This window comes from Choloepus didactylus, chromosome 24 (assembly GCF_015220235.1).
Source record: "Choloepus didactylus isolate mChoDid1 chromosome 24, mChoDid1.pri, whole genome shotgun sequence".
NCBI classification, from domain to species: domain Eukaryota; kingdom Metazoa; phylum Chordata; class Mammalia; order Pilosa; family Megalonychidae; genus Choloepus; species Choloepus didactylus.
Window position 1 is genome coordinate 6,246,026 of NC_051330.1, and position 15,762 is coordinate 6,261,787.

Genomic DNA, 15,762 nt, shown 5'->3' on the forward strand with positions numbered 1-15,762 from the left:
GTGAAGAGGCAGCCAACTCAATGGGAGAACATATTTGGAAATCATATATCTGATAAGAGACTGATATCCTGCATACATAAAGAAATACTCAACTCAACAATAGTACAAACAGCCCAATTATAAAATGGGCAAAGGAAATGAAAATGTGTTTTTCTGAAGAGGAAATACAAATGGCTGAAAAAAAACACACATGAAAAAAATGTTCCTCTTCACTAGCCATTAGGGAAATGCAAATCAAAACCATAATGAGGGGCCAGACGGTGGCACAGAGAGGAGTGGAATTTAGTTCATCCCCTGGAACAACTAATAAACAAGGAACAACTAGCAAATAATCTGGAATAACTGCTGGGGGACAACCATGACTGTCCACATGTTTTACACAAACTTGGATTGGGAGGAATGCCTGAGATTGAAGCATAAAATCTGTAAGTAAAAGCTGCAGAAATGCACTGGGAGGTCCCTTCCCCCATGTCAGGCTAAGTTGCAAAACCTTGCTGTGGTAGAAAGCAGCACTCTCTGAGCAAGCAAATATAGCTCAGCCCAGCTCCAGTTGGGGTTTTAATTAACAAATGTGGACTGCTGAATACAAGCTATAATCCCCTAACAAGCAGACAGAGGCTTTTATTGACGACTGACCTTAAAGAACCAGTAGATTCCTGTGTCCTGGGAAGCGGATCCCAGAAGACCAGGTGCTCTCTGGCCAATGGGCAAAACTGGGGGGCTGTGGACTGGCTTTGAGAGGGGGCTTTATGTCCCTTTTTCTCTCTTTCAACCTGAGTGGCTCAGTGGAGACAGCCTCAGCCATTTTCAGTTCACAGCACTCTGAACCAAACAGGGGTACAGATAACAGAATCAGAGAGACAAAGAAGTTATTCAAATGCAGAAGACAACTCCTTAGGGGGTGTATCTTCCCTAAGAGGAAGGAGGTGGGGCCCAGCTATAGTGCCTGCCTTCCCTTCAGAACTCAGACCCCAGGGCCTGGGGGAAAACACCCAAAACAGAAACTAAAGGGGCCACACCTCTTTACACCAGTTGGGAGCAACAGGCTAACAAGAGCCACCTGCTGGGCAGATTAGGAAAAGCACAGCAGCTAGAGACCTCACAGGAAAGTCTGCCAATCTCTAACACACACCTGCAGAGAGACAAAATTGAATATAACCCACTCTGATATCTGAACCCATTCTTGTCTGGGAAAATCTAACTGGGATAACCAAGGAAACCAGATGCACAGACAACAGAAAACTTCAAACTACACTAGGAAAAACAAACATATGGCCCAAAGGAACAAACTTACACCTCAATCAAGATACAGTTGAGATACTGTTTGACTTTAATGAAACAATCTATTAATGATTTTCAAAGAAATACACTAAATCAAATAAAAAACCAAATCAATGAGTTCAGAGAAGATATGGCAAAAGAGATGAAGGATATGAAGAAAATACTGGATGAACATAAGGTAGAAATCAAAAGTTTGAAAAAACTACTGGCAGAATCTATGGAAATGAAAGGCACAACACAAGAGATATACAAACACAATGGAGACATACAATAACAGATCTCAAGAGGCAGAAGAAAACACTCAGGAAGTGGAGAAGAAGACACCTGAAATCCTATACACAAAAGAACAGATAGGGAAAACAATGGAAAAATATGAATAACATCTCAGGGAACTGAATGATGACAACATGAAGCACATGAATGCATGTGTCATGGGTGTCCCAGAAGGAAAAGAGAAGGGAAAAGGGGCAGAAACAATAACAGAGGAAATAATCACTGAAAATTTCCCATCTCTTATGAAAGACATAAAATTACAGATCCAAGAAGTGTAGCATACCCCAAACAGAATAGATCTGAATAGACCTATGCCAAGACATTCAATAATCAGATTACCAAACATCAAAGACAAAGAGAGAATCCTGAAAGCAGCAAGAGAAAAGTGATCCATCACATACAAAGGAAGCTTGATAAGACTATGTGCAGATGTCTCAGTAGGAACCATGGAGACAAGAAAAAAGTGTGATATATTTAAGAAACTGAAAGAGAAAAACACCAACTAAGAATCCTATATCCAGCAAAACCGCCCTTCAAATATGAGGGGGAGTTTACAATATTCTCTGAAAAACAGACAATAAGAGAGTATGTGAACAGGATACCTGCTCTACAGGAAATACTAAAGGGAACACTACAGATCAAAAGGAAAAGACAGGAGTGAGAGGTTTGGAACACAATTTTGGGAGATAGTAGCACAGCAATGCAAGTACACTGAACAAAGATGACTGTGAGTATGGTTGAAAGAGGAAGGTTAGGAGCATATGGGAACCAGAAAGAAAGAGGAAAGATAAAGACTGGGACTGTGTAACAGTGAAACCTAGAATGCTCAACAATTGTGATAAAATGTGAATATGTTTTTACATGAGGGAGAACAAATGAATGCCAACCTTGCAAGGTGTTAAAAATAGGGTGCTATTGAGGAAAAAAATACAATCAGTGCAAACTAGAGACTATACTTAACAGAAACATTGTATTATGCTTCCTTTAATGTAACAAAGGCAATATACCAAAGCTAAATGCCTATGGGGGGGGGGGACATAAGGGAGGGATATGGGACTCTTGGCATTGGTGATCTTTGACTCCTTTATTCTACTTTAGTTTAATTCTATCTTTCCTTTTGTTGCTTTTTAGCCGTCATTTTTTCTTTTTTTTTATTTTGTCTCTCTACCTTCTTTGACTCTTCTTCCTTCTTTGTAGAAGAAATGGAGATGTCTTTATATAGATAGTGGTGACAGTGGTGAATACATAAATATGTGACTATACAGGGAACCACCGATTGTTTGCAGACTGACCTGTGAGGCAGCCTTCAATACACAGAGCAATTTCTGGGACAGCAAGTCCCTGCGGGCACCACCAGACAGACTGGGCTAGACATAAATGCTCCAGTTTTGCATGAGGACCACCTTGCTCCCTCTGGCACCTGGATCGGGGCTCTGCAGTTGGAGTGCTGCCTGGCTCTACACCCAGCTAGTGAGGGGCAGGGAAGGGGCCAGCCAGGGTGCCAGAAGATCCTACCACTTTTAAGAAGCCTTTTTCTTGATTTGGCACTCACCTTGTTACTGCAGTCATTTCCCTGTTTTCTGGAGCTCTGAGAAAGATATTTCTGCCAGTTCTTGCTGGTTGTTCAAAGCCCTGTGAGGGGACAGAACCCTGAAGTGTCTCACTCTGCCAAGTTGATCCCAGTGGGCAACCCCTGGCTTTTGAACCCTGGTCCAGGTCTGATTTTGCCCATCAACCCCCTCCCTCCAGTGCCCCTGCTTTTTGTTAGCTTCTGTCCTGCACTTCCCCATTCCTGTCAGCTTCCAGCTAACTCTCCCTCTTGTCTCCTTGCAGCCTCACTGTCCCCCTAGGCAGAGCTGACACAGATATCAGCAGGAACAGCAGAGACGAGAATTCGAGAATTCGTCCTCTCACTAGCTTTAGCAGGCACCCCTTGATCAAATATTTACCTGGATTGGAGATTTAAGTTGACCCATGTTTTGAGATAATGGTGAAACTGTGCTTAAATAAGGAAGCAGATAATTGCTGTGTGAAAGAATTAATACTCTCTGTAAGTGTGTGATTTACATCTAGGAGAAGCTTACTCAGCAAAGCAGCTATGTCATGGTAGCATAAAGCAAAACTGATATGAAAACTGCCCCTTCCATCACATCCCTAAGGATACTAAAGAAATAAGAACATCCTAGTATGTATGTTCTAGAAAAGATGAAGAGAGGGAGCGGGGAGGGGAGACAAAAGCATACACATTTTAATTTCAGACTGATCCCTAATGAAAAGTCTTCATGGCTACAGAGAAATGGTCTTTTGGGCCTGCTGAGAAAACTACCGCTACACATTCCTCAAATTGGGTTCACAGTACATCCAGTCTGAAGGGAGTGACTGTTGGTAAGAATTTGGAAAACCTCCACAGTGAAAAATCATGAAATTAGATAGCACCCCAGGACTATCTAAAAGAATGGTTATCTCAGGAATGAAGGCACGATGTTTGACAGATTTGGCTTGTTGAGTGACATTAAAGAATAACAAAAACATATTTCTCAAAGGTTCCTGAAATTTAAGGTCTTAAATTCTTAGATTTTAGAATATTTCATATTTGCCATTTTGGGATAGGTAGAAGGCAGTGGGGAGTTGTTGGGGTTAATGCAAAGCAGAGCCCAGGACCTTATGGTCTCAATAATAATAGAGAGGTGAAAAGGAAGACATGGAGGAGGAGAAAAAGGAGGAAGAAGATGTGCTAGCACCTAAGGATGTGTTATATAATGCAGGGAAGGAAAAGGTACAATATGGCCTTGAACATTTCAGCAACCATTTGGAGGCAGAGTGAATTGAAGGGACGCAAAGTCCCCACCATTTGTTTCTCTCTGTTGGTTGCTGCACCTCATGGGTCCATCTTGATCCCCAAGAAGCCTTCAGCTCTTACACCTTCTTGCTGTTTTTCACTTTCCTTGATGCAGACCACAGCAGCTGCATATCATGCATAAACAATGCTGCAAAGCAAATGGGCTTCTTATTGATTCATGGGAGACATTAACCGTTAACCCAATCCTAAATTTGTATTTGTGGATATGATGCACCAGACTAAAAGTAAATAAATAAAGCCAACATATGCTTTTCTCCTATTTATAGATAGTTGAAGGTTAATCTTTTTCCGAGAAAAAAACAAGAAACTGAATTTAGCTGATTTGCTCACATCTTGAGATTTATAAAACAGATTTCATGGCAGAACCAGGTGTACTTTACTACTAGGCAATTTTATTGTTCTCCTGTAATTTAATGCCCATCACATTCCCCAGTGCCTCATCCAAATTTTCCCACCCTCCACCCCCTAATCTTCTTACTCCTTGAAAATCAGTTCTCTTCATATTCTGCCAAGTCAATTTAGCTGTTCCATGTAAATTTCTTCAAATCCCTTCCTCTTTACTTCTAAATATTCCAAATCTGCACCATATTCTCTTTCCCTCTTTTCTTGTATGAAAAGGTATCACTCACTGTCTCCAATACACCTGTTCATCTCATCTGCTCCTTACTCAAGGACATCTGTTTCAGATCTTCAATTTCTCCTCTAACCAACACCTTCCTGAAACCTACAGATTGACTCAGCTTTCCTCAATCCCAGCATTGCTGGCCCTTCACCTATCGCCTAGTGAGCATCTTGCATTTCACTGCCAACTGCTTTAGGAACACATTCTATCATTTGTGTTTCCACATCATGTCTCGTCACTCTCTCTTCAAGGCACCACGAGCTGGCTTTATTCCCAAGACTCCTCTGAAAGAGCTCTGCCATAATATTCTAATTATCAAAGCCAATAGACTTGTTTTGGGGCCTCCTTTCCCATCTTTATTTCTGGGGATCATTCTTTCTTCAGGTTTTTCCTTCCTTGGCTTTCAGGACATTATTCTGACTTCCTCCCACCACTCACTCTGGTGAGGTTCTTCTCAATATTCTTCACTGGTTCTTCTTCTTTTTTAATGGTTGGGGTGTTAAATGCTATTCTTCTCGAGGTCTCTGTCCTCATCTCTTTCCTTGTGCTGCAGTCTCCCCAGGTCTAATCTCACAACTTCAGTCGTCACATGAGTGCATGATCCGGGCTGTGCACAGAGGAAAATGAAGAGAGAAGAGGGGCCATAACGGTTCCCAAATGTCTATCTCTGGCCTCAGACTCCCTCTGACTTCCAGATCCAAGTGAATTATGATCCCAATCTCTTATGAATTTATATTCCATTTACTGTCTATATATTTACTGGGCATTTCACACTCACTTCTTTCTACTGTTAGTTACCTCTGCAGGGTCTATCTTTTCTTTGCAATACATTATGAGCTCCTTCAGGACAGGGGATTTTTCTCAAATGCTTTGGTATCCCTCAGCCTCCCTAGTGGACTGTCATGCACATAGTGGTGGCTTATCAATGTTTATTTTCTGATTAGCTATGTTTATTATTGTGTTACTTTTCATCCAAGTCACAGAAATTTCAGTCATCTCTTATTATAGTAAAATAAATGAAGAAAAGGAAGGAAGGAAGGAAGGGAGGGGAGGAGGGAGAGAGGAAGGAAGGAAAGAAAAGTAAAAGAAAAGAAAAAAAGAGACCTGGAAATAAAGATATCTGATTCCAGCAAGAAATTGGACTTATCCAGAGAACTAACAACTGTAAAATGCACATTAATGGAAAGGTGAGGATCATGAGATTTTTTACTCTTTAATCATGTAAAGCGATGATATATCTTAAAAATGGACAGTGAGAGAATAGATATATCTCAGAGGATAGGCTTTTTAAAATACATCTTTCATGGTTTAGAGTTACTAAGTTAATTTTATATGCTCTGCAATATGCTCTGCCACAGAGTGGTATAAGGATGATCCTAAAATATTTCAGAGCTCCCTCTAAATAAAACAAAAAACCCTAATAATTATGGATGGGTTCCAATAAGTTTTGTTTTCTGTTTTAACTACAATCTCCTGGAATCACTGCATATGGAAATAGTGAAATGAACACAGATTTGTAGTTACAAGAACTACTTTGGAATGCTACTTCTGCATTTCACTAGCTGTGTGACATTGCAAAAGTTATTTAACCTCACTGATCATTACTTTTATCATTGGAAAAAATGTGGTTAATATTGTTTCCCTAACGGGAGAGGATAAATTATTGAGATGGTATACATAGGGATAATCAAATTGTAAAGCATTAACCCAATGTGATTATTGTATGGTTTAGAGAAGATATCAGCCAGAGCACCAGAAGTGTGGCATGCCAATAATTATAAGGAGGAATGACAATGAGCAAGAAGGAGAAGGTTAGAACATCGCCCAATTGATATTTCCACCAAAGAGAAGAATCACTGCAATGGCAAAAAAGCATTCCTGGGTTCTCCCTTTTCACTGGAATGGTAATGAGTTCCTTAGGTCCATTTCCTCAAGGAGTTAATAATACTGTCTTAGGGAGTATTCACAGAAGTGAACAACTGATGATTGCAACATACTTTGAAAATAAATGATCTTACTTATAATGGTGGTATTTAATATCTATAATAAGTCAGTGCCTGCTGGCTTTAGAAACTATAATAATTAGGAAGTAGCTCAGTTTTATGATCTTTTTTTAACTTAACATAAAAATTCTTATTTTAAAGTAACTAAATGGCAACAGAACTTCTTGCATTTATCTAGAGTCTTATCCGAAAAAACTTAAGATTTGGTAACAGATCTGTTTAAACAATTCCAAATTAATTCACAAAAATACTACATTATTCGAGGTCCCTAGCGAATGCGTTTGGCCTTGAAAGACTACAATTTAGGTCTTCCTATAACTTGTAGAGACACTGTAAAGCAACATAGTGATTTAGTTTTATTAAAATTATTTGGTGCAGTCGTAAACCAAACCACAGCTACTCCCTTTTAACTAATGTTAAGAATTTCCTTTGACAGCCTTTAAAAGCACCACACAAATGAGTCCTCACATGCCCATGTGGAGGCGGCATCCTGTCTTCTAGGACCCTGTCGGCGGCAGCACAGCCTGATTTATGGCAACACCAAGGTGTGAACTCAGCCTCTGTGGCTGGTCATAAAGATGAGTTATTAGAAGACAATTTCCATAGCAAATACTCACCCTGAAGAGTCTCCTCTGCAGGAAATCAGTCACATTGAAAACAACAACAACAACAAAAAACAACAAAGCATTTTCTCCCAAGGAATTCATTTTCTGAGTTACAAAGATTAAGGGTTATCTTAGAGATTCATTTCACTTTCTCACTACTATCATTAAGCCATGCTGCTGGCTTTAAACCCAGGGATTTCTGTCCTTACATAACATTCCCAGACCCAGCCTTTCTCACTGAGACCGAAAGATTCTAAACTAAGATGACATTTGTCTTTGTATGGTTCTTGCCTTCCCCTAAAATTTATATTATTCAAATGAAAATCTCATTTATCAAGTTTGGACCTTACAGTCCTAGTTCATAAATAATAATTCAGTGGCTGACTTTTCATCAACTAGTGAAGCCTTAGTTTTACTTCTTAGCAGTCAAAGGAAAAAGGAAAGAACACATTTGATATGAACTGATGATCATATAATACTCATTCCTTTACAGTAGGCTTTTACTTTAATTACATCTAAAGAGAAAGCCTTTCATTCATTCATTTCATCCACTGGTGCATGAATATTTAAAAAGGATCTGTAGGTGGAAGTCTTTCCTTTACCAAATAGTGCCACCAAGTGTCTTACCACGGAAAATGCAAACCCAACAACAAAACAGGCCTGGAACCTATAACATTTTAGGAACTATGACATTAATAGATCTCAACGGTTCTCAATCAATAGAACTAAATTATTATAATGCAACAGAGCATAATGCTTCAAGAAATTGATAGGTCATTCAATAAAAGTAGTTTCCTCACCAAATCCCTGAAAAAGCAAAACAAGAAATGAGTCACAACTGATATCCTGTTTAATCAGTGGTACAAAAAGTGTGACATGACCAGCTGCATTTCCATTGACTAAGCTCAGTAACTCTCTTCTAGATGTGCATTTTTGGCAAATACCAGAATACTTACAGTTGAGAAGATCATAGGGACAGAGAGAATTAATACTTGGCTCATATCCCACAAATTGCTCCAACTCAGAACAAATGGCACTTCTTAGGCTCAACCAAAAGTTATTCTTAGCTCTGAGATACGATAGAGGACTTAGAGTCAGGCAGCCATTTCCACCACTACCTCATTTACTGAGGCAGTACAAAAATTCTCAGAATATGAATTAGGGAGTGGGAAAAGAAGTGCAAAGGATATTTTATTTTCATTCTCAAGATAAGAAAAATGTTTAGTGAACATACAGAGAATTTGACTATTAGATGGAATGAATCCAGAATTATTTCTTTCCTTCTAGCGTACAAAAATACACATTTAGCAATAGCTAATGTTTATTGAGCAGATGTCATGGGCCAGGAACTGTGCTAAGCAATTTTCAAGCATCATGTCATTTTATCCTTACACCAACCTAATCAGGTAGGTAATATTATTATCGCCATTTTACAGATAAGGAAACTCAAATTGTGAGGGATTAAGTAACCTGCTCCTGAAACTAGTAAATTGCTGAGCCAGCATCTTAACCTGGATGTGTCCATCTCCAGAGCTGTTGGCCTTTAACCCCTGGGTCTTCCTACTTCCAGGCTTGAACATTTCTTGAGGGTCACTACATTTCCTTCTCTAGGGCTGGGCACTGATTTAATCAGAATCTTTTGGTTGTAAGTGACACAGATTCACTCAAGGGCTTTGTTGAAGGGAGTCACTTAAACAGGGGATCCAGGAAATGCTACACAACAAAGCTAAGCCTCACGAAGGTGAAGGACAGAGGCAGCTCTAGGCTTAGCTATTTTTTTCTTCTCAATCATTTATTTTTATGGCATGTCTACCTTTCTCCTTTCAACTGCTTCTGTCTCTTCTCTCTTTCAATGCTTTATACTAGCATCATTCAAAACGGCTTACCTAGTCCCTGGGCTTCCTGATCTTCTAGCTCCAGAGGTTTCTGCTTCTTAGTATTCCAATTTCAAAATCCCCAAGGGGAATATCTCCCAATATCTCAAGTCAGCCAACCGATGGATAAGCTCCCCACTAGCAGGTGTCCACTGCTGGTCCAAATAGCTATGTCCAGAGGGACTTGGTGCGACCTCATGACTCAATGTTCACTCAGCTGTGGAGATTTTCCAAGAGAAGACATGGATAAGGCAGGCACTGAAAATGTTTTTAGAACAGACCTACACACTAAAAAAGTAAACTATCTGGATAGTAACTTTGCTCTTCCAGATTGAGCGACGCAGATCCCAAATGTGTATGCTTTGATCTTCTTTTTCTTTTCCTAATTAGTCAGGTATTGTGTCTGTGTAGAACTGACCAGACAGTACTCTTGGCCAGTGATGCACTGATGGCTTCGTTTGGAGATCAGGGACCATGATTAGCACAGACCTTGGTTCAGAGCATGCTTGACAAATATTTGTTCAGCTGAAATGAAAATGGGTCATTAAATCAAGGACTCCTCTGGTAATGTTCAGCAAAAAACAGGTCAGGGGTCTTCTGCTGTACCTTTATAACACTGTCTTCACCCACACTCCTCTCTTGTATATGTTTATTGGATATGCTGAATGGTGAGCATTTACTCTTGGCTTGAAACACTCTACTTAATATACCAACTATAGCCACTATAGCCAGGTTTACACGGATTAAAAAAAAGAAAGAAAGAAAAACTAATGGTATGATAAACCATGGAATTAGTTCCACACTTAGCCACTAATAACATTTTAAATTGCACTGACTTATTGTCTCTGAGGTCCAAATTAATAAACTTTCCTCTTGGCTACTGTAGACACTGCTTAGAAAATATCCACAGAACGTGTGGCTTACTTTGAACGTTGCTGAACCTTTAACACATTAATCCCATAGCCGGCCAGCCAGTGTAGGTGTTTGGCTGCTTCCACCCTAGAGAAGTTAGGAAGAGAAGCTATCCCCTTGGCCCTCTAACAAGTGACTGGATTATTCACAATAATACTAAGAATTCTACTTAAATACGGTGCAATCCTATTTGTCTACTACCTAGCTACTCTAGCTTCTTTCCCCATAATGATATTCTAAGACAATATTTGTTAGAATTTAATAATCAACAAATATTTACCAAGAGTCCACTGTGGGCACGGCCCTGTCCTAGACCTTCGGCAGCGAACCAAAAGGGCAAGGGGTCTACTCCCGTGGTGTTTACATTCTAGTGGCGATGGGGTGACAGACAAGTAAATAAATAAGCTCAAATCGTGCTGAGTCAAACAGGGAAAGGCCTTAACGAAGGTGATGTGATAGAGAAAATGGGGAAGACGGGCTACTTTAGACTGGACGGGGAGCTGGGAGGTCAGGGAAGGCCTCCCTGAGAATCGATAATTGAAGTAAGAAATGAATGGAATTAAGAAATAGCTATGTGGTGCCTAGCAAAATACTCTGGGCAGAGGAAAGAGCAAGCTTGACATGCTCCTGGAATGGAAAGAAGGTGGGTGTGATTCGGGTACAGGGATGGCACAGGTGGGGGGAGTGCTATCAGTTGACGTCAGAAGGGAGCAGAGGCTGGGTAATTCAGAGCCTTATTGGCCAGGGTCAAGACTTTCATTTACCCTAAATTTTACTTTATTCCAAATGTAATGGAAAGCCACTGGAGAATTTTAAATAAATGAGTAACATGATCCATAAGCTATACTACTAATAAATAGAGAAAAAAATAAATTGGGGAGAGAAGGAGAAAGAATATCTCTCCTTCTGAGGAAACCACCAACTAATAAATGTAGAAATAATGTTGGAAATCATTTTATAACCATCAAAATTCTTTCAGGCAAAAATTATCAATAGATGCTAAAACCTTGGAGAAAGGCCTTTGGGATGAAGGATATTCACATGGATTCAAAATATCATCCCACAGATTAATTATTAACTCAAAAGGAAAAGATACATTTTAATGAAGAAATCTGGCAGATACTACCTTTTCCAAGGGATCAAACTCCATATCATTGATAAAGGAAGAAACACCGTAAGTCCCCTGATGTGATGCACTGAGAACATGACATGTATGTAGTTTTCCTTTGAAAAATATTAAACCTGAGGCAACAAACAAATCCAAATTGAGGGACTTTCTGCAAAACTTATCTGGAGTCTTAAAAAATTGTAATGACATGGAAATAAAAAAAAAAAGGTAAGGAACTATACTAGATTGAAAATTAAAGAAATACAATTAAATGTAATGAGTTAACTTTGGATAGAAAACAAACAAAAAATAAGCCATAAAGGACATTATTGCAAAATTACAAAAATTTGAATAAGAACTATGTTTTAGATAATAGTAGTATACTGGTGTTAAGTTTCCTCAGTGTGATAATTGCATTACAGTTATGTAGGAAAATGCCTTTGTTCTTAGCAGGTGAAAGCTGGAGTATTTAGGAATAAAACATCGCAATGACTGCAAATTTCAAATGGTTCAGTAAAAAATCTACCTTCTTTCCTCCCTCCCTATCTGTTGAGGGAGAGAGAGTAAGAAAGAGAATAAATGTGGCAAAGTGTTAGCAATAGTTGGATATAATTGACAGAGCAAAAGGCTATCCATTGTACTATTCTTGAAACTCTTCTACAGCTTTGAAATTTTTCAAAATAAGAAGGAGAAAAAGGGTGCACATTTATAAAAATGATAGTACAAATATTCAGGACACAAGTCAATCTATATTTATTTATGAAGGAATCAAAGAGGTAAAAAGACAGGATTGCTGACCTCAAAAAGCTTTCCAAACTAGTTAATATATCAAATAGAACAAGTCCTAAATGTCACGTTGGGGGTGGAGATAATGGGGTGAGCAGACAGCCTGTAAAGGGAATGCTTAAGGATTGCCTGAACTGAACAAAGTAGAGGGGGAGAGAGTCTTCAGATAATGAATTTTAAACACCACTCAAGAAAAAGGCATTAAAGTGGATCCAAGTAAGGCTCCAAAAAGCAGATTTACCTGATCAATTTCACCTTGTTAACGACAAAGGTGAGCAAGCTGAGGAGAGAACAGATGTCACAGATCCAGCCCCACGTCCCCAGGACTGGTTCTTGGCCAAATTCTATTCCAGAAAGGAAGCCAAAACAGCTTGGAGCGCCAGGAAAAAGGGAGAAATAGAGAACTGAAGACTGTGACAAGGACACAGTGCAGACGGGGCCATTCAATCACTAATTTGAAGAGGGAAGTGGTTTCCGTTTAATTAGGTGACAGGCAATGACATGGCAGGATGCCAGACCTCAATCAACCACAACAAGGTTATGTGTTCTAGACCCGCCTGCATTCTTTATATATTGCTCAGAACATTTCCTCTCATGTCTCATAAAAACATAACTTATGAAAGCAAGACAACATTTCATTCTACACTTAGCATCTACACTGGTGTCCTCTGAAGGACCAAAACAAATACATAAATATATTACTCTCCAATACATGTGTATGGTGAAGAGTCTGAGTTTGGAAAGATTTGTTGCTGTTCTTATAAAAGAATCATTTTGATGGAGAATAAATTCAGATAATCTTCAACTCTTCCCCTTCTCCCTAACAACTTCAGTCTGCTGAAATTATTCAGCCAGTAGAGACAGAAAATAAAAAACATTCGGAAGAGAGTTTGAACCAGCCTTGTACATACAAGGCACCTTTTGCTATTTTAAGTTCTTCAGGTCTCCCCACATATGTTATACTGTGGATTAAGTCACTCATACATCAACACCTGAAATCAGTCTCTAACACTGACTGTGACTCCTACTGCCAAGATGACTAGTGGTATTCCTGAAGAGTTGACAGTGAGAGGAAGTGTGACTTAGACTTAAATTACAAACTGATTCAATTATAAGAAGGATCAGAGATAAATAACGTCATTTAAAGGAAAACAATGACGTTCAGCCCTAGAAGATGTCACTGTAACCTGAATGAACACATTAATGTATATAATTAAGGTAAGTGTCGGAAGCAGATTGGTTAGCTAGGGAAACAAATAAGAAGGGAAGTTAGGAGCATATTTCCAGTACTCATCTATGCCTCATACAATGATGAGTACCCTCTCAAGATAGCTTGGCCTCTTCTAAGGTTAGGAGAGGATGCATCGGTAAGACGAGCATGACTATGTGATCAACTTGGCAATTATAGTTCTTTTTGTAAATTTTTGCAATCATCATTTTCAGCGTAAGTGATTGGCTAAAATGGGGAAGTAATAGTATTAGTTTCCTACTGCTGCTATAACAAAGTACCCCAAAGTTAGTGGCTTATAGTTATACAAATTTATTCTTTTACAGGTCCAGAAGTCCAAGGTCTGAAATGGGTTTCACTGGGCCAAAACCAAGGTGTCGACAGGGCTATGTTCTTTCTGGAATCATGTTTCAGATTCTAGAAACTGTGCTCATTGCTTGGCTCAAGGCCCGTTCCTCCACCCTCAAAGCTGGTGATGGCCAGGCGAGTCTTTCTCACATTGCATCGCTCCAACATGAACTCTCCTGCCTCCTTCTTTCACTTATAAGGACTCTTGGAGTTACCCTGGGACCATTCAGATAATTCAGAATTAGCTTCCCATCTCACGATTTTTCACTTCATCAACATCTGCAAAGTCCCTTTTGACATGTAAGGTGGCATATTCATAGGTTCTGGGGATTAAGACATGGACATTAGGACAAGACATACCAGTCAAGCATTAAACCAAGCTCTTTCTAAGGCACTGCTTCTCAAAGCTTGATATGCTATATAATCACATGCAAACCTTTTTATAAACCCTACTCCTGGCAATGACAGTTATGACACCTGTATTAATGAAAAGCTCTCCAGGTAATTCCACTGAACATCAAAGTTTGAAGCCCATACTTTAGTGGAGAACTGCCTTTACCTATCAGTCATGGGATCAGAAGGCAGGGTCTCCCCTAATGAGACAATGAGAGGGGTATTATACCCAATTAATTTCAGTTATTCCAGTCTACTTCCCAAGACCAATCTTTTGTTGAGATATGGTACCAATTTAACTTAATTTCATTAAGCATTCCCTTATTTACTAAACTTTGGTCTGATTCCATTCTCAACAGGCAAACTGCTGATCAAGACTTGGCTTCCCAGAAAGTCTACTTATAGGAAGAGAGTGTCATATGGACTATGTATTTGGTCCCCCTGGCAGCTCTTTCTCATGGTAAATATAAAAACTGACTTTTTATTATAATTTGGTTTCCTATACGTTTGCCTAACAGGAAAGAATGCAAATTTAAGCTATCTGGCTACTTTGGACAATATTTCTACCGAAACTAATAAACTGGCATTTTATATATTAGTTTTGTAAACTTGAACTTGGTTGAGGATGATTATGCTTGCAGACCAACACACAAAGTACAGGATGGATCTGAAATGCCCGGTGCCAGAGCTACTGGGTCTACAACTCTGAAATTGACCTTCACCCAGTCTTGCAGAAAACACCCAGAGGGGCCATCTGGTTTATTTGCACCAGTTACTTGCACCTAGTTAGCAGGCAAGCAAGTAGCCAGTCTCCAGATGAGTTGGGCAGGAAGAGGTGCCAGGAGAGACTAAAAGTCCCCTTGTGAATAGTGAAGGACTTCTCATACCTAGTGGACTTCTCCCTACAAGTGGCTGTGGTGCCACTATGGCAATATGTTTCTGTGGGGAACTCTGGGAAACCTTGGCTGGCAGCTGGGAAAAACATACCTGAAGTCTAATCCTGAAGGTGCCTGAACTAAAATGCAAACTGAATTCCTGTTTTAATTAGGATGTTAAAAAGGAAAGAACAAGGACTCTGATAACTGAAATGATATATACAAGTAGGTTCCAATGACCTTTGACACTCAAATCCGACAGTACCATAAAACTCCTAGAAGATAATGCAAGGCAAAATCTTCAAGACCATGTATTAGGAGGTCACTTCTTAGACCTTACACCCAAAGCACAAGCAATGAAAGAAAAAATAGATAATGGCAACTCCTCAAAATTAGAAGCTTCTGTACCTCAAAGGAGTTTGTCAAAAAAGTGAATAGGTAGCCAACTCAATGGGAAAAAATATTTGGAAACCATGTATCTGACAAAAGACTGATATCTTGCATGTATAAAGAATCCTACAACTCAACAACAATAGCACAAGCAGCCCAATTATAAAATGGGCAAAAATATGAAAAGACTTTTCACTGAAGAGG

At 39.4% G+C, this 15,762-nt stretch overlaps 1 protein-coding gene and 1 long non-coding RNA gene across 4 annotated transcripts in view; one reads left to right on the forward strand and one right to left on the reverse strand.

Annotated features, from left to right (window-relative positions):
* The window catches only part of ERMARD (ER membrane associated RNA degradation), a 127,823-nt gene that overhangs the window by 54,581 nt on the left and 57,480 nt on the right, over positions 1–15,762 (reverse strand). For 2 of the 3 annotated variants that reach the window (XR_005214101.1, XR_005214100.1), the window contains exon 18: positions 9,531–9,735. Coding sequence is in view for 1 of the 3 variants with exons in the window: in XM_037817610.1 (XP_037673538.1) it covers positions 9,732–9,735 (4 nt within the window). In the remaining 2 variants the exon portion in view is untranslated. Of the gene's footprint in view, positions 1–9,006; positions 9,736–15,762 lie in introns of those variants that run through there. The other variant, XM_037817610.1, reaches the window with a different exon arrangement.
* On the forward strand, positions 10,942–14,030 carry LOC119519866. Its single transcript, XR_005214103.1, has 3 exons — positions 10,942–11,073; positions 11,497–11,604; positions 13,879–14,030. It is a non-coding gene; the product is annotated as an uncharacterized LOC119519866 (long non-coding RNA).